Source organism: Telmatherina bonti, assembly GCF_933228915.1.
Source record: "Telmatherina bonti genome assembly, chromosome: 21".
In the NCBI taxonomy this organism is placed as follows: domain Eukaryota; kingdom Metazoa; phylum Chordata; class Actinopteri; order Atheriniformes; family Telmatherinidae; genus Telmatherina; species Telmatherina bonti.
This window is the reverse complement of record NC_136630.1, coordinates 18,016,412-18,036,627: the sequence shown is the minus strand read 5'-3', so window position 1 is coordinate 18,036,627 and position 20,216 is coordinate 18,016,412. Positions and strand designations below refer to the sequence as shown.

The window sequence follows — 20,216 nt, the reverse complement described above, 5'->3', positions numbered from 1 at the left end:
ACTTGAAAATGTGTGGTTGAGGCAACAGGCGTCTGACTATCCAGTTTCCTCCAGTATGGCGCTTTATTGGCCTGTCTGTTTCATACAAATGCAACGCAAGGAGGAAACAGCTCAATTACATGAACTAATCTGAGCAAATTTGATATGATTTTGTCATGTAATGCTCTTGAGCTGAGTTTTTGCTGAAATGAGGGAATAACTAGAAAATAAATCTAGTATTTTCAGTTTATTCAGTTTTTTTTTTGGTGGGGGGGGGGGTGGCAAAAGAAAAAAAAAAGTGACCATCACTGTGTTTTGAATGAGATACCTGTGTACGGCACAGGACATTAAAAAAGAAAAAATAATATTTTTCTCATTGATGTAATTTGCTCTGAATATTAATGTTTTGATGCATCCATGACAAGTTGTAACTAGCGGGTAAGCTGTAGTCATAGGACCTAAGTGAAACACTAGTAATTTCCATTAAATAAGTCAAACTGAATGCATGATTACCTATGTGGATAAGTGGGAAGGAGACCATAAAGAAAAGGTTAAGATGTGCTACAAGAAAGCTACACATAGCAACATTTAGACTTTTCATTTGTATCTGTAAGACCATATGTGCTTTCTAATCAAATCTGTGATAGATAATGTGTTGTTATCTATCTGTGGCAGTTACAGTTGAGATGCTTATAGATAAGGATGGGAGTTCTTTTGTGAGTGTGTCAAAGAGGCAGGGAGAGGATGTGGGATGAGTAGAGCAACTGAAAAAGTCTATTTTTAGCATACATTCCTTTATGAGCTTTTTAATGTCTTTACCAGTATGTTTCAAGTGAAGACTAATCTTGACCTTATCTTCAGGTTCATGGTAGTTTGTTTCAACTGCTGTGATTTTGAAGGCCACAGTTTAGAGGTGGCCTTTACTAGGTTTATAGTCTACTGTATATATTTATGTGAACGGTATAGTGGGGCCTCTAGACTACAAATTTGATTTTATACCTTCCTAACAAACATTGTGATAGAAATTAATTTTATCTTTTGATCAAGTTTATAGTGGTTTAAAACAAAAACATGCTGCTGATCTGCTTTAAACGGAAAATGTTCATCAAGCTCAAATAAACACTGTTATACGGAATAGGGCACTGGACAGTAAAAACACAAGATGGTGAATGAGCAGGTTACCACAGCAACTGTGTTCCTAGGAGCGAATGCATCGTCGGTGCATAGAAAAGCAGATGCTGAGAACTGCCATGGAGGCAATCTTTTTATATAACGAGTTTATTATAGAAATTAAAGACTAGGAACAACTGCAATATGTATTCAACATTTATTTTAAGTAGAATATTGATAATGTTAACAGCAAAAGGGAAACAAAGATCTTCTTATTCATTTTCCACAGATATTCCAGGCTTGTGACTGCTTAAGTCACAGTGTCAAGCATAAGGTGTTTGAATAAACAAGGAAGACTTTCTCTCGATTGATTATAAGACAAAGAGCCCAAGGATTTCTAAATTTAGCAAATCAGCTAATGCTTGCAGCCATTTCTGTTTCCAAACCTGTTTGACACTCCATACAACTGTATAAGGTACCTTATATAAGGTAATTCTGTCGCAGTTTGGACACACTTTCCCATTAGATAATGGAGAAGTGTGTCCAAACTTTTGACTTGTGTATACATTATGCCTTTTTTGTAGAATGTCAATCGTCGCTTTCAGATTTGGTCCATCATTTTTCAGTTTCAGGGGTATTGTATGATTTGAGGTTTTTGTAAACAATATGTGCACTGCAGTTTGCTCAGAAATCAATAATTACTCTTTCATACCTTAACAGGTAATTACTACAAGCACACATAATATGGTCACCTATTTCAGTGCTTCTGCCTTATTAAGGATTTTGTAACTGTTTGGCCTTAAAATTTCAAGCAGCTGAAAATTATTTGCGTGACTCTTGAGTTTTTCAAAAGCAAAATTGTAACTTCAGTCTGAATGGGATTGATGAAAAGAATGCCAGTATCATATAGTTGCCCATTTAGTTGACAGTCAGTGCCCTCCTAACTGGTGTGCTGCAGCACTTGTAGCTCTAAGTATGATAGTTGTGATAATTGTGGCCATTTCAAACCATGACCCTGATGTTAAGATCAATATATGAATAAGATGGCAGCTGACTCATTATGTTACACAACTGAAGAGACACCTTCTTGGAAAAGACAACAAATCCCGTATGTGATGCCTTCATGACACTGAAACATTTTTTTACATTTTAAAGGGGTCTTGTGATTACTTGCACACAAGTGGCAGGCTAATATGTTAAATCTACTGCACTGTGCACTTATTTGACCTTGTTTCTATCTCTTCTTTTCTGTCTCCCCCTACAGTGAGAAGCAACAGGCTCCACAGCGACAACACTTCCATAAGCAAATCCTCTGCTAAATTTGATTCCCTGTAACATAATTATAATGGGAACAAAAGTTCACTGCTTCCTGAAATAAGAAGAAAGAAATCAATGTGTCTGACTGTCAAGAAAGTATGAGCAAAGTAAAATAGGAAGCTTTTATTGATAAATATATTAATTGAAAACTCCATTTTCTCTTTTCTTTTAAAGTAACTCAGAGAGAAAAACATCTAAGAGTATTAAATATGAACATTAAGATAAGCACTTAAGTTCCCCTGTTTGGAGGTGACTTATAAAAATCATAGCAATAGGGGTGGGTCATGACTCAGTTGCCATGCGTGTTGTCATGGTGACCAGCCCCTGCACCCCTTTCCCCCTCCTCTGGTTGGTCCAGCTTTTGTTGTGGTTTCACAACCATGGACCTCAGCTGACAGAGGCAGCACCCCCTTGCCCTAACCCCTGTACCTGTTCCAACCAGGCAAGCCGTGTCATCTGTACAAGGAAGAGTTTGGATCAAATCCCTGACAATATTTCAGAGAACACAAGATACCTCAATCTACAAGAGAACTCAATTCAGGTAAATATGGATTCTTTAAAAAAATAAACAAACAACAAAAAAATTGCTACAACATATGATTAAATTAATTATAACGTTTTTCAGTGTGGCTCATTTTTTCTTTCCTCACTAGGTCATCAAGTCTGACACATTTAAACATCTGCGACATTTGGAAATTCTCCAGTTGTCCAAGAACCACATTCGGCAAATTGAGGTGGGCGCCTTTAATGGTCTTCCCAACCTCAATACATTGGAGCTTTTTGACAACCGTCTCACAGTGGTACCCTCACAAGCCTTTGAGTACCTCAGCAAGCTAAGAGAACTATGGCTGCGAAACAACCCCATAGAGACGTTACCAGCCTTTGCCTTTCACCGCGTTCCCTCTTTACGACGTCTCGACCTAGGGGAACTCCGGAAACTGGATTTTATCTCAGAGGCTGCCTTTGAAGGACTGGTAAATTTGCGCTTTTTGAATCTTGGCATGTGTGGTTTGAAGGACATCCCTAATCTCACCCCACTGGTGAGACTAGAGGAGTTAGAGCTGTCAGGGAACCAGCTAGGGATTGTCCGTCCTGGATCTTTCCAAGGTCTAGTGTCACTTCGAAAGCTTTGGCTTATGCACTCTAGAGTGTCAGTTATTGAACGCAATGCTTTTGATGACCTCAAGAACTTGGAGGAGCTCAACCTCTCCCACAATTCCTTGCATTCCCTGCCCCATGATCTCTTCACACCTTTACACCAGTTGGAAAGGGTTCATCTCAACCATAACCCCTGGGTTTGCAACTGTGATGTCTTGTGGCTTAGTTGGTGGCTTAAAGAAACTGTTCCCAGCAACACCACATGTTGTGCCCGTTGCCATGCACCCCCAGGTCTGAAGGGAAAGTACATAGGGGAGCTAGATCAGACCCACTTTACCTGCTATGCCCCAGTGATTGTGGAGCCACCCACTGACCTCAATGTCACCGAAGGCATGGCTGCTGAGCTTAAATGTCGTACTGGAACTTCAATGACCTCTGTGAACTGGTTCACCCCAAATGGTACTCTGATGACACATGGATCATATCGAGTTAGGATTTCAGTGCTCCATGACGGAACACTGAATTTCACTAATGTGACTGTGCAGGATACTGGGCAGTATACCTGCATGGTAACCAACTCTGCTGGAAATACCACCGCAACTGCTGTGCTCAATGTTTCTGCTTCTGATCCCAGCAACAGCTACAGCTACTTCACCACTGTCACTGTTGAAACGGTAGAAACAGTTAGAGGAGAGGAGGAAAATTCGGCAAGACAGTTTATAAATGAGACCTTCATAGACTTCCCTAATCCTACCATTCAGAGAGGGTTAGATGGACGGCCTGGCATCACTATATCACCTTCTCTGTCATCTCTTTCTTCACTGTCACCAAGAGCTAACAGAGCAACTGAAAACACAGCGACTGTGTCTATAATGGATGTAACTAACATTCCAGGCCTGGATGATGTAATGAAAACGACTAAGATCATCATTGGTTGCTTTGTGGCCATTACCTTTATGGCAGCTGTAATGTTGGTGGTCTTCTATAAACTCCGCAAGCAGCATCAGTTACACAAGCATCATGGCCCAGCCAGAGCCATAGAAATTGTCAATGTAGAGGACGAGATTGGAGCTGGGGCTGGCAGTGGCATCTCAGGTGGTTCAACAATTAATTCTGGCACTGGCGGAGAAGGAACCTTAAGGATACATCATCCAGAAATAGTCAACCTTCCAAACATTGGCCGTACAGATACCCTCAATCATTACTACAAAACACATCATTTCAATAACAATGTGATGGGTCTTAGTATTGGCGAAGGAATGGGACCAGGAGGGATCCTCAACAGCAAGAACCAGCATGGCCAGGATATTCCAATCTCCTGTACCTCAGTTCCAATCTCTACATCTAATTTGCTTACCACATCAGGCAATGGCACCAACGTCAACCCCAGCTCTATGTCCCCTCCACTGCCGATGTCTCTCCCAATGCCTACAATGGGCTTACATGGATCGATCAAGGGTTTCATGGGACAAAGCCAGAATCCTCAAATGGAGCCTCTTCTGTTCAAGGGGAGCTCAAAGGAAAATGTCCAAGAGACTCAGATCTAATAACAAAAGTGAGATTATAGAGGGAGAGTGCGCAAGAGTCAAAGACAGAGAGGGAATTGATGTCGGGTTTACATGTGGAATGATAAGACACTGGAGTGCATTGACATTACACCAGGAGAGAGGATAGACTGACAAGGCAATACACAAACACATAGACTTATCTGTGACGGTGTATTGAGCCAAGGATTACCACAATGGCCCACTTGTGTTTGTAGTAATGACCATGGCCATGGAGATCAAGGAGTGGACATTGCTACAATGTAAATCTGTGCCAAAGCAAATGTTTTTTGCAGTTTCTACAAGCTGTGTTCTCATAGGAAAAAAATAGCCTTTCAGAGTAAATAAGTCCCCTAATTGTTGTTTGCCAGCAGAGTTGAAAGATACGCACAGCACTTACCACACTGAAGAGCCGAGATATTGCAGAATGAAATCCAAGAGACAGTTTCCTTCAACAAAAGAAAAAATAACAAAAAACAAAACATGAGACACATGCTCTCTCAAGTGACTCAATAGACTCCCTCAAGGTGAAAATTATGTAGGCATAATAGATGGACAAAAAGGTACAGTGCAGTACAAACTACTGTGAAAAATCCACAAATTATATAAATATATTTTCATCTAAATATGTTCATTGCAGACTATGATGCAGACATATTTTGGGACGGATGTATAAGCTGGTACATAGTTTGTTTCTTTGTGATTAATCAGGGGCAGTGATGGTGGAGATTTGTTATGATTTAAGTTTGGCTACTTCTCAGAAACATAAGGGCTCAATTGCAACACTCATTGTGAATCTTTCAATTGGCTTTGTGACATAAAGCCCATTTAGGTTGTAGAACAGTAAATGCAGATCTCTTTTGTCTGTTGTTTCAGTAATAATCATTACAAACTTTTGTGTTTTGAGAGTGTATTATGTATTTTGCAAAGGCCAGCTACTTGGCATTTGAATTGACAATTCTGATACTTAAATGCCAGCATCAAGGAATGGTAAAACAATGTTTCATAGACATAAAAAAGGTAATTTAATGCAAAGCCCTGTATGGGTAAAAAAAAAAAAAAGTGTTGAAAATGTGTTATTTGAATCCGATCAGTAGCCAGATATTTGCTTTTAGACAGGAATTTGATATGACCTCCTTGCTCATGGTTACCATAGTCATGCCATAAAATGCTGTCATAGGGATTATTAAACATCTGCGGCAGCATTAAAGAAGGGAATAAACATCCATCTTAGGATGATTGAAATGAATGAAAATGTACAGTATATTAATGATAATAATGTCTGGTTGTATGACAATTGTAAGATCCACATTTTTACAGTGTAACTTTCATATGTTAAATGCCATTTACGCTTTTTGCGTTTCAACTATGTATTACTTTATTTTTGTTAGTTTGATATAATGTGTACAGTTGTCTAGCCATGTATCATTACGTGTGAAATAAATCAATCATATATTGGGTTGTGGCAGGTCAATATGCCAACCACACAACTAAAGAGTGAGACATTATGCAGTCCTCTGTGCTAAACCTGGATTGAATGTATGGTTTGTGGTTACGCCATTAGTCATCCTGGTAATGATAGAGGCCATCTGTTTTGTTAAGGTGCTCAGACAGGCTTTTAGTCACTCTCCTATAGATGGATTGCAGATGCCACTGGATCTGGAAAATAAGTGTTTTTATGATCTCAGTCTTAATGAGGGCACTTTAGTCTTAAATTAGCCAGTATGCTTGTCCCATGGTAATCATTTTACATTTACGTGGAAATGGTTTGGAATGGAAAAGGATAAGCAAGATGCTGAATAAAATACAAGGTTACATTCATCAAACAGTAGTGTAATCTAAAATGTTTGTTGCAATTGAGCTCAGATGGGACATGTGATCACTCAGAGCTCTGAAGGATATTGTAAGTTTTTTTTACCAGCCCACCCACAGACCAAGTGATTTCAGCTGAGAATGCACTTCAAAACGATCTAAATGACTGATTTTATGTGTATTATGAAGGTCTCCATTTTGAGAAATGAACCCATACTAACTGGAAGAAGACATAAGAAAGACTAATAATAATGATGATGATATGGGCGATGATTTAGGGTGAAAGCCAGAATTTTTTGCCATGGAGGTTATGAAATGAACATATTCTTTACACATTACATATATCCTGTGTATATGCCTATCAGCTACAGTATCTTTGAAAATATGTCTGGTTATGTCTTCAAAAAAGGGCATGTAAAATGTATTAACCAAACAGCTGAGTTTGTTAAAATTGCAGCTGTGAATTTTTGGCAGTTAGCTGAATTTAAAAACATAGAAGATATAATTGAGTGACCCTACCAACAGATCCAGTGGACAGGGTTCAACTGTTGCCCCACAGAGGCACAAATAGAATATAAATGAGGGCTAAAGATGCAACATATGGCTGCTCCCTTGATGTGCTACATTTGGAGGTTCTGCTGTCAGATTTCAAAGAGCATATTAGATATCTCTCTGTCTCGTTCGTGTGAGCCTCTGTATGAGGGGGCATTCTTGCCTGTCGTACATGGAACAAATAGTTTTTTACCAGGACATTATATGTAACTGGATTCTTACAATGATGAACCATTGTTAACAAAGAACTGTTCCTTTCATACCTCCAAACATCTCAACAATCAGTTATCATTATTATTAGCGTGGAGAAAATGCTGAAGGGCTTTGTTGCATCTTAGTATAGTGGCTGCTGTTGTACATATATTTGATGCTATTTTGTAGGAAGCTCATCATAGAAATTTTAAGAAAAATGCCGGCATTTGACTGGAAACTGAATATGTATATACTGGGCAATTGCAATGTGCTGTTTGGCTACAGATGGAGTACTGACATGTGTACTATTTGCATCATTCATCACTTACAATGGATGCAGCCAAGATGACATTTATGGGTTTGTTGGAAGCAAAACTCCTTAATGAAATGGATTATGGTATCTGAGACACCAAATTGCAAGACAAGAAAATGGACTGACCTTTTGGTCCTGTAAAGGTAAGCTATTCTGTTTGATAAAAGAATATAAAAACACCCTGGTCTGCTTTGAACAATTTTTAAAAAGGTGAGAGAACAGTGTTGAGCTCTAGAAAAACTTAGATTTTGTTTGACACAAACAAACGGAAAAAAACATTTTGTTTGTGCTTTTTTTCACTCTAATTTTGGTTGTATCTTAGAACCCAATATCATCAGTTTAGGTCTTTATGGATTGTCTTTAAATCCTATTTTTCCACTACACATTCATCCAGGTACGCAGTGTGGCAGAGAAGTGCATTGCTTCAGTCTGAACAAAATCAAGATGTGTTGTTCTTGCACTTCAGTGACTGTCATACAAGGACTGAGAGGTTTCTTATTTTACTGTTTGCGACTTGTGTGACTTCAATTTTCCTCTCGCTGTGAGGAGTTATTCTGCTACTGGAATCATCTGCCACTTCAATTTCTCGTTCTTTTCTCGTAATGTCACTTCACAGGAAAACTCTATTAACTACATAAGCAATGAGCTAACAAATTTAAAATGACGAGTGATGTTTCAAATAAGTTATTGCGTTAAATTTTATAGTCTAAAATGAAGTCTCAACCATAATTGTGTTTATCCTGTATTTTATTTCCTTTCCTTTGCCTTTTATTTACAACATTTTATTTCCAAGAAAGGAAAATCTTAAAAAAAAAACACACTCTCTGCTATGTGTCATGCTGTATGAAGGTAAATGTAAATGCTAAAACTTTACAACAGAATTTAAAGTACCAGATGGCTGACAAACTGTCACAGTCACACAATGAGAAGAAGACACTTGACACATTTAACGGACTTTCTTGAACCAAAAACAACAATAATTAACTCATTTGTTGCAAATGATTAAAGATCTCTGAATTAATTTTGTAAGATCAAGGGCTTAGCTTATCATTTTTGTGAAATCAGTTTGCAGATGGAAATCATGAACACAAGTTAATGATTAACGTATTCAGCGGGGTCACAGAAGAAATTTGGTTGTTTTAACTAATTCAGTGTGGTAAATTAAATCATATTAAATTTCCACTCAGAAAGATACATTATTTTATGTGGGAAACGGTTAAAACAAGGACAGACTGTCTGTGCTACAGACCCAGAAGATGTCAGAGATCAAATTTCAATGTGCTGTCACTCCAGCAAAAGCTTAGATTCTAAGAGGAAAGCAGAGAAAGACCTCCTCTTACAGAAAACAGGACATATTTATAACACACACATACAGCCGGCACACACACAATCCTAATCTGTTTCCCGTCAAATGTCAGGTCAACCCGCTCCCTCTCGGACCATTTAAGGGCTTCTGCTCTTTCACACAACAGTCTGGCTTGAAAATGACTTCACTAAGTAAACATTTTCCACTTCAGATATGAACTAAGTGCATTGCCTTTTTTTGGTGCGTTCCAAAACTTTTTATCACGACATCAGCAAAACATAAACATGTCTTATAATCACTGCTGTAACTGTGTTCATAAATTATACAGTCCATGATGTGACATTAGTGTAATTGCACAATGACTTGTTTTGCCATTTTTATTCATCAGTGTATATTGTGATTAGACAGTACGACAAAAAGGTGACAGAAAATTAAATAAAAATAAAAACGTAAATAGAAAAAAAATACCCTTCCTTTTCATCCTGGAATATTTTTTAATCCAAGATGAAACATTCAGTGGAATCAGGCTTTTTTTTTTTTTTTTTTTTTTTAAAGATACCCAGCTGGATATTTACAACAAACTGGGGGTTGTCCAAATTTTTTATTATTACTCCATCATAATTTCAAAATGTTGACTAAAACTGGCCTGAAGTCTTTCCTTCACTGTGTTCTACTCTGCTCTTCATTTCATTTGTATATTCCAGATTGCAACTTATTTGATACCCTGAGGTGAGGAAAATCTCAACATACTATCACAGATGTCCACTGCACTACCCACTTTACAAAACATCTTCAAGCGATTTGTGTCAGAAGAATTGCATCAGCTATGAACCATAACCATGAATTTAATATGTTTAGATAAAACGTTTGGGCCCTACAGCTGGTAAATAGTATTAGAAATATCTAAAGGGGCACCGTGTAAAGCCATTTTCTTGAATGTAATTGTCTTTGGCTTGTATTCTGGTCTCCAGAGACCTCAGTCCCCATGAGACATCTGGGACATAATGTTAAAGCTTGTTCGATGAACTTGTAATAGAAGTTGCCTCGTATTATCTTTGTAACCTAAAGGAAAGATGTCAAAGCAAATGTTCTGTAACACATCGAGGAGATACGTTTCCAAACATACTTTAAAACTTTCAAAATTTTCAGATCGTGTCAGTAAGGAGCAAGCATGATAAATTCAAGGAAAACTTAAACTGATCGTGTTTTTACTGTGCTTTAACAGGGTAACGCTCAAATGAAGTCAGGAAAAAAGAGACTGAGCAAGAGACTGAATGCAGCAGAAAAGAATACATTAATATGCACTAAAGATGAAAGAGAAATGCTCAAATGCAAATACATTTTGAGCATTCTGTCATCTTGGCATGAATTTAATGGGATGCAGTGGTGTAATTTCAAATGGGAAAAGGTGGATTTTTATAAAATACCAGTCCCATCCCTTGCAGCATGAAACAACAGTAATCCACTGGAGGTGTGTATATATCAACACACAAACTCCCACTTGTATTTCAGACTATATTCCATATTTTTAAAAAAAGAGGAGGAGACCTTGAATTATGTTTGCAGAATTTAACATTCTCCCCCTATGCACCCACAACTCCCTTTGCATGGTTGTGGCGCAGTCATTTTCTGCAATTCCATTGTGCCTGCACTAGCCGCTCCTCTTCCTTGTGCTGTCTTTCCCTTCAAATTCAATAACCTCCCAGCTGTGTGTTTCTCCAGGGATTCCCCGAACTCCCCCGGCCCACAGACAGACTGCAGTCTGTGGGGAACCTGACACAACATAAACTCTACTGTGAAGCAGAGATGTCAGAGTCTTGGGGGCTGCATTTCTGCCTATCGAGGAACTGTTCTCACTTTAAAGGTTGCAGTGATAAACACACATGTTTAGCAGGAGGATAATGTACTGGATTCAGCTGCGTGGTCTGCAGTCATACCAAAAAACTAAGTATAGATGCTGTGGCCTATTTACACATTATTGGTATGAGGATGGACTCCATGCTGAACTTGGGACAAAAAGCCAGCTTGGAAACTATGTAAAAAATATGAGTGACCCAGTTAGGCTTAATTTCAGCAATTTGGATAAAAGCAAATCAAAGATGCTTTGATTTAAAGTCAACTCTTTGTTTTGTCATTTGACTGTTATTCCATGAAATTATGTTGGCGAATTATAAAAGTACTAGATGTTCTTAGAAGTCTTCCTCAGACTGTGCTGAACTGTCTTTGCTTTTGTTCAGCGCCACACTTCAGTTTTATATAGAACAGCCATTTCTGCTTCCTTTTTCACTCAGGAAACTTGAGAAATAATCCAGGCGGGGAAAATAAACAACCCTTAGGGAGGCTATTTACACACGGAGTGATCCTGACATGCACTCAGGACCCTATGTAACTGTGGACAAGTCTTTAAGTTTTGTTTGGATGAAACACTTACAACAAGGTGTGCCACCTGGACAAAAGTGCAATGTTTGTATCTTCACAAAATGTTGCTGGTGTTGGCATGAAAAAAGAGCTGCACAAGTGTGTTTGCAGACACATGGTGTGTGACATTTTTTCTGTCATACCAAACTGTGGGGGCTATCAGTTTTCATTCTACGTTAATGTGATGTAAATTAGGTTTGTTCAGAATGTTTCATATGGTGTAAAACTCCCATGTGCAGGTGATATTTGACTCACTTAATTTTCCTGTAGTGGTTCGGAGACAAAAATAATCCTTGGTGCCGAATCCAAATGAAAATCAGAAATAGGACGCTGTTAAAAAAGCAGCGAACAGTAAGAAGCACTTAATTGCTTTTTAATCGTATAATGTAAGACAGGAAATAACACAAATAAGAAAACATTTTAGTTAAATACAAGTCATCATGTAAGTTTACAGTTAAAGATGTTATTTAAAGTAATTACTTTCGTATTAAGATTTTCTTTCTTGTACACATTATAAACAGGCACTTTTTGTGTATTTACTGGAGGGAGGTATGTAGCAAATTGTTCCCCAGTGCATACACTCCCACACACAAATACACTCTTCAGGCTGTGCTGTTATTAGATTATTACACAAACATGACTATCGATTCACCCTAAGTGCAGATGGGGACAATGCTTTTATTTCACCTGGTAAATGTTGTGGCACTTTTTACTTTTAATGGTGGTATGAATTATGTAGACACTTTTACCCCACTTATATTGTGATGCTTCAGTAGTACTCATAGTTTCAGCTCTGGCACCAGTCACTGCAGGAACAAAAAAATGAAGCTATGGTTTAACATTGCACCATTGAATCAGGGGAGAAACAGTCTCGGCTCCTAAAGTAAAAAGAGTCGTCACACAATATGTACCTCCGATGTTTGCAAAAGCGGTCAATGTTAATTGTGGAGCTCCTGCTTATTTTAACTTCATAAGGATGGAAAAAATCCACTAAACAACTAAGGAATGCTGAGAATTTCTCAGAAAATAACTGATAAGAACATTTCCGTTAAATTGACATTAGTATTTTACTTTTAATATCTTTTACTGTTTTAACAGACTTATTTGTGTGATAAATGTAATTCAGACAGATGCTTCTCACCAGACACCGGTTGAATCTGGTTTTGTTTCTTGTATTTTAGGTTGATCAGTTTTTCAGTTCAAACTGATAAGTATGTCAAAAGAAGTTAAAAGGGAAATTCTGAGTTTTTTTCTAGCAGATGTATCAATGTCTATCAGCTACAAGAATTAGTAAACAACATGAATCCAGTTCACATTTGATATTACCATAGCTCCTGGGAAATCCAGTCACAGATGACTTGTGGAACAACACCTAATATTCAACATTTCTCCACATATATGTTCCATGACGTTTGTGACTGGACCTCTATAAACACACATAAAGCCTGCATCATGCAGTCAGCTTCTAGCTAAGCCACAAGTGAGACACCAGAACATGTTAAACAATAATTTCAGAGGCCAGAATTATTTCATCATTCAGACATGAACACATTTCAGATTAAATTATATTCAATTAAATGAGATAAATTAGTAAAGAAAGAGAAATTCGACTGAACAGCGACTCAACCGAATTGTCCATAATGGGTATTTATTTCCTAAAATGTAAAAATCGCCACCTTTAACAGACAAAATATGAGAGGAGCTTGAAATAAATAATCTGTGAATTTAGTTTTTAGCTCCGTCAGTGTTAGAGCATCTCTCCTGATAAAAGCACAGTGAGACTGGTGTCACATGTAACTTGACATGTATCATGACGTTGATAAGCTGAGATTCTTGGTATTTGATGAATGCAAAGTATTTTATCAGATGTTGTCCACAGCAGGTATATCAATGCCAAGAACAATCAAGGCAACAATTCCAGGCCACTCATTAACTAATGTTTCTGGTAATCCTAAAAGATGTAGCACCTATCAAAATGATTTTTTTTCCATTGACACATATTCTGACAATCTTCTAGGTCAATAAAACCTTCAGTTTCCCATCATAATAACATATTATACAATAACATTGACTGACGTTGCATGATTTCAAGTTATCCAGTAGCTTTGCCTTATAGTCCCAGCTCTGGTTGGTAAGCAAAATTTTTTATTTGGTGATTTGAAAATTTAACCAAGACCTGCAGCTTTAATATTAACACATCTTTTCAGATTAAAGCAGCTTTCATGTTGTAACCAGGACTTGCCCAGGACTTGACTTCCTGGACCAGTAGGAAACTCTGCTTCTTGTGTGGAGTCCGGTAAGGTAAGCAGTCCTTCAACATGACCCAGAATGTCTTCTGTCCAGATTAAAATAATATGTGTCCTGAACTCAAATCCAGAATGAAAACCTTTTTACAGGGCAAGAAATTTCACTAGACTGCTGCCTGGGCCTGAAGCAGGGGTGTCAAAAGTCAGTCCTCGAGGGCCACTGCTCTGCAGGTTTTCAGTGTATTCCTACTTCAACACACCTGACTCAAATTACATGGGTCTAACAGTCTATGAACTTCAGCACAATGACTCATTAATTTGAGTTAGGTGTGTTTGAGCAGGAATATTTTGAAAACCTGCAGGATTGTGGCCCTCGAGGGCCAGAGCTGAAAACTCCTGGCCTAAAGCGATTAAAACTGTCTTAAGGAGTCAATCGCAAATATGAAGGTTGAGCCTCTTAATGTTTCTTTCATGCAGAAACGTTTTATTGTTCCTTGTGGTTTAATAAATGCAACATTGTAGGTTTTTTTTCAATAAATCAATTTCAGGTAAGCCTTTTTATTATCACTATTTTTATTATTATTGATTTATTTTCCTTTTTTGTTACTTGCTTGAATTTCTAACCTTGGATTATCTTTTTATTGACCAGTCATTCACCTCCAGAGCCAACCTGCAGGTCGACTGAGGCCTTCCAGTATGGGATTTTCATGTTTCCAGTGTGGCTGTGTAGACTTTTTTTTTTTTTTTTTTTTTTTTTTTTTTTGGAGAAATCTAACTGTAGTTATGGAAACCATTAAAAAAAAAAAAAAAAAAAAAAAAAAAAGTACATTATTGTGCTGGGAAAGCTGTTGCCAGGTATTCATATCTAATGTTATATTTTTTATGCCATATAATTAAATTTAAGTACACAAAAAGGGGTATTTTCAGAAATGCACTTACCACTCGCAAAAACATAATGTCAATTTTATTTTTCTAGACGGACCTTTTGGTACTTTGACAGATAAAAGATAATATTGAAAACTTACTTCGAGGACAAAGAGACAGCTGACTTACAGCAGGACTGCACCAGACTGAACCAAACAGGTTAAGCATTCACACATGTCCGTATGATGATGGAGCATTCATAGCAGTCTGGACTGATATGAATATACTGAGTGCTGTGCAACTTGTCAAACAGACAAGTGTGGATTGTGGAAAGAGGAGGACGTGGGCGCTTCTCCCAGGCCACATAAGCTTTGCTGCTTGCTTCACATCTTTACATGTTGGGAAACTGCTTTGTTCTAATCAGTTACAATATATATGACGGATAAAGAGAGTGTATTCTGCACTGATAGAAGGGCATGATGACATCGATATGAAACACTGCTGGTCTTCCCATGGTCCCTATGCATATTCTGTGCTGATACATCTATGTGCAGTGGGCTGTTTGACCTGCATTGGTTTAGGCTGATTTATTAAGAGCAGAACAAACACAAGGCAGCTCAGCTCCAGATTGCTCACTTTTATAGACACAGGTAGTCTGGTCTGGTTCCTTTCACTCGTAGCTCAGAAAACAAACGAAAACAAAAGTGTTCTGTAGTGCTCACATTCACAGAGGAAGAAAAGTCCTTGTGTATCATTTTGTGGAAGACATCAATGAACATAGCGACATACTGAGCAAACAGATTCCCACTGGCAGTTTTGCAAATGTGGATGTGACATGTGAGTCTGCGCCCATAATGATGTGATGGTACGGGAGGGGAATTCACCAACACTTGGCTGCTGCTACCATTAGCATTACCTTTGTTCACACATCCCCTCATCCTAGGCCACTTCTACACCCCTCCCCCTCTATTTTTCTGCCCCCATCTCCCCAGCACCACCACCACCACCACCACCATGTCTCCATCCTCCCCCCTCCTCCTCCCTGCCTGGCTGCGTCCTCTCTTTCCTGTTCTTGCTGCGGTGTTGCTATAGCAACGGAGAAATGTGGGAATACCTCCGTCCTTCAGAGTGCTGGAGAGGCAGAGAGGAAGAGAGAGAGAGAGAGAGAGGAAGAGGATGGGAGACAGAAGAGAGTTTTGGGCAGTAGAGGAAGAAATGAAAGGAATGGAAGGAAGAGAATGTAGAAAAGAAAGAGTGAGTAGAAACACAACAAATAACTGACTAGACATCACTGCATGTCACTCAGTTCCTGACTTCAACCCCTCCTTTCCTTGCACTGCACCATCAAAGCCACCCTCACATTGACATTCAGTATTGGTGATGAAGAAGACGCCACAGTTGTCAGACTGGAAGGCGGCTTGTGCACGCCGGGGCTGAGTTTGACTTCCATGGCACAGTGTCACACGGTCATGGCGCAGTTTTCTGCTGAGCCTTACGCACACTATTTGTTTGACGATCCATGTGTTCTGGATGTCTCCATTTGTAGTGAGGCTGCAGTTTCCATGACAACGCCCAGACTAAAATAGCACCCCCCCACCACCCTCCCTCCTCCTCTCTCTCTCATACACATAACTGTTCATTCCTGATCTTGGACCGCATTCTATCAGGCTGAGATGTCCCATACTGCTCATCACAATTCATCATATGGATTGAAGCACATGTAAGCTCCACCTTTCACAGACACACATACATACGAACACACACACAAGCTCATCGCATCTCCTCCCACCTCTTATCTCCCATTTTCAGTCTCTTTGTCGTTCTGCAACAGATTCTGTCAACATGCATCAAGCACTGCGTTGCCATGACAACGGTCCTGGAAAACCACTGCATTTGTTTTAACAGAGACAACAAAAAGAAATAAGGAATAATAAACAAACACAAACAAAACAAACCAAAACAAAGAAGAAAAACAGAAAAAAACAAAGCAACAACAGCTGTTTGGTACGAATGCAAGAAGAGAAGGTTAAGTGTAAGAGGCGTGCATTTTGTTTGTGTTTGTACTTCCTGCCGGTGTGATCGACAATCGGTTCAAAAAAAGATATGCAGAGTTGTGTGTGTGTGTGTGTGTGTGTGTGTATGTTTTTTGACCCAACAGTAACCTTTTCAAAGAAGCACATATGGTAGTGTGTGTGTGTCTCTGGACTCCATATGGTGTGATTCTTTTCTTCTATTCCAACTCTGGCGCATGTACGTATTTGTTACTTCGTGGATAGGTGCAGGTGGACTTACTGACCCATTTGTGCAGGTATGGAATTTCAAAGTCAAACAGTGACAACTACAGTAGATGTGTGTGTGTGTGTGTGTGTGTGTGTGTGTGTGTGTGTGTGTGTGTGTGTGTGTGTGTGTGTGTGTGTGTGTGTGTGTATTTGCCAGTTTGGGAATCGCTTTACACTCCAGTGAGATATTAAATGAGTAGTTAAACAAATTAACAAAGAGACATTTTTACAACAGTGGTAAACATATATTCTCTCCTACTGTTTACTTATCTACTTTTCATCATTCCAAAAGTTCTACATCATGTTACTTGATAGTTTTGCTCCTTTACATTTCAACTATACCAAGCATCCTTAATTAGTTTTAGCATTTATGTAACTTCTGCACATATCAATGTAAAACATGCATACATTATAAAAGTGACAGGTATGTTAGTGTGTTGCTTCAACAATCTCAGCCAGAACTTGCAAAACTGCCAAAACCAGGGGTATCCAAAGTCATCCAGGGTCACTGTCCTGTCATTAATGTCTCTCTGCTTCAACACCGCTGACTTTAATTAAATAGATCATAACATCTATTGAGTTCTGCACAATGACTCATTAATTTAAGTCAAGTCTTTTGAAACATAGACACAATGAAAACCTACACTGTGGCCCTTTAGGACCAGAGCTGGACTAAACTATCTTAGCCTTGATAAAGATAGTAGATATCAAACATCACCTCACTAAAAGTACGATTTACAGTACTTAGAATAAATAACATATACTTGAATTGTCTTCTTTTGTTACAGAAAAAAACAACACAAGCAATCTTATTCAGTTCATAAATCTAAAAAAACAGTAAAAGAACATACAGTAGTTGTCTTTCCACTGTCAAAGCAAATTAACAAAAGAAAACGGATTATTGAAAAGTATCATCCCAGCGGAATACCTTGCACTTGTTGACGATATTACCCATAAGTTTCTGCTTTACATGACGAGAAACAAGCTAAAGTAATTTCCTCAAACTGACAGTAGTACGCAAACTATACACCAGTCATGGCTCAGGGGTTGTTCATTCCAGCCCCTTCATGTGTGCTTGGACAAGTCACATTGCCTGTGGTGTGCTCATTAGTGTATGGCTAGATGGAAAAAACAGCACTTTATGTACTGAGTACAAATTCATAATAGCTCGCTCAGAGTGTTTGTGTAGATGGGTTAGCGAGGAAACACATTATGAAGTACACTGTAGAACTAAATAAGATTAAATGGCTCCACATAAGTGTGGACCATTTGACATATTTTTGTACATCTCTATTTAGTGGGTCTCCCCACCAGTGTTGTGGAGCTGTGCTTAAAATGCACATGGTATTTCACAGATGAAGTGGAGCTCTTTCAAAATGACAAACACTTATCACTTACCCACAATATGCACGTCACTGCAATGCAATTTCTTTTTTTTAAAGTTCTATTTTCACCCATTTGTTTAAAATAGTGCAACTATTCTTTGACCTGTTTTTAGAGGATGCAACAAGTCTGCCAACTTATTGAATGTGTGAAAAAACTGTAAAAATTAAATCCTGTTCAGTGGTTTCAAACCACTGAAGAGGACTTCATTTTAACAGTTAGGCTAGCAATACATGAAAAAACTGTAATGCAGGGTGTGTGGACGTTTGAGAAAAACTGTTTGATCAAGATGGGAGATCCAAACTTCTATTCTATATCCTTTAATACTACTGCTGCTACTACTACTACTACTACTACTACTACTGCTGCTGCTACTACTACTACTGCTACTACTACTACTACTACTACTACTACTACTACTACTACTGCTGCTACTACTACTACTACTACTACTACTGCTACTACTACTACTACTACTACTACTACTACTGCTGCTACTACTACTACTACTACTACTAATAATAATAATAATAATAATAACTATAATTATTACAACAAATATACATGGGGAACATTAAAATAAAACGAAAGAATTTAAGAAACAAAAGCCTTCCGAGAGAAAGTCTTTTGTGAGCAGTACCAGTGAAAAACTTTGGTGCTGGTAATGATTCAAAAAAGGCAAATAATGTTTAAGCATCAGTAAGCTAAGTCACATAACCTAATCATGTCTACTTAAACACAGGTTGTGTATTCATATTATGAGACAAATCCAAATAACTTTATTCTGTTCAGATCAGTGTGCAGTATTCTGAAAATTGGGGGATCATTATTTTTACTATAGGGCTGGACGGTGGCATAGTGGGCAGCACAGTGGCCTTTCTGTGTGGAATTTGCATGTTCTCCCTGTGTATGTGTGGGTTTTTTCCAGGTACTCCGCCTTCCTCCCACCATCCAAAGACATGCATGTTAGGTTGATTGGTTACTCTAAATTGCCCATGGGAGTGAGTGTGACTGTGAGCGGTTGTTTGCCTCTGTTTGGCCCTGCAATGGACTGGCGAGCTGTTCAGGGTGTACCCTGCCTTTTGCCCAAAGACTGCTGGGATAGGTTCCAGCTTCCCCACGAACCTTAACTGGACTAAGCGGTTAGGATAATGAATGAATATTATTACTTTATTTTATATTTCTGATTCTTTTTGGTGTTTTCTTGCTTGCAAAGCCAACATTGTAGGAACTTGTTCATGCAAAAAAAAGAGTATATATAAAAAAAAAAGCTAACTGAATTATTGTCTTTTGTTAATCATGTGGTTACATAAAATAATCTCATAATGTCAATGACAGCTAGTGGAAGACTACAACAGAGCTGCTTATTAGGTAATACAAATACATTCCTTGAGATTGAGATCTCAAAACATCTTCAAATTTTATGGGGGGGTATGAAGTTGACAAGAAATAGACTCATGTAATGTTGGGTGTTAACATAACAAATCATCATTTATTCTTCCACTGCTGTGGAATAACTCAACCTGTTAAAATAATTTGTTCTTTCTTTCTTTTTATTTTTTTTTCCATTTATTCCATTTTTACAATCAATTTAAAATACAGTGACACACCAATACATTGTGTACTTGGACTCCCTAAAAGCTATCTATCTTTAGCTAATAAACAGGAGCCCAGACCTAGCTGTTTACCATAGAACATATAATTAAGGAAAACAAATCTCAAAATTACCACCCCAACCCCCTAAAACCAGACCCCCAGACTTCCTCGGGTTCCACAGATACAAAGACTTCAGCACAGTTGTTA

The 20,216-nt window shown here is 38.3% G+C and overlaps 1 protein-coding gene across 1 annotated transcript; it reads left to right on the top strand.

Moving 5' to 3' along the window:
• The first annotated feature begins 2,514 nt into the window (after window positions 1-2,514).
• Window positions 2,515-5,369, top strand: lrrc4bb (leucine rich repeat containing 4Bb). Its single transcript, XM_079260445.1, has 2 exons — window positions 2,515-2,947; window positions 3,060-5,369. Exons 1-2 carry the CDS (start codon window positions 2,705-2,707, stop codon window positions 5,049-5,051), a joined length of 2,235 nt encoding a protein of 744 aa, XP_079116571.1. The 5' UTR covers window positions 2,515-2,704; the 3' UTR covers window positions 5,052-5,369.
• Window positions 5,370-20,216: the final 14,847 nt, after the last annotated feature.

What these genes read in the sequence shown, in the direction of transcription:
- lrrc4bb (XM_079260445.1), top strand. Translation starts at nt 2,705, where the DNA reads ATGCGTGTTGTCATGGTGACCAGCCCCTGCACCCCTTTCCCCCTCCTC. An exon ending in TACAAGAGAACTCAATTCAG is followed by an intron (nt 2,948 to 3,059) that starts GTAAATATGGAT and finishes TTTCCTCACTAG; the next exon opens with GTCATCAAGTCTGACACATT.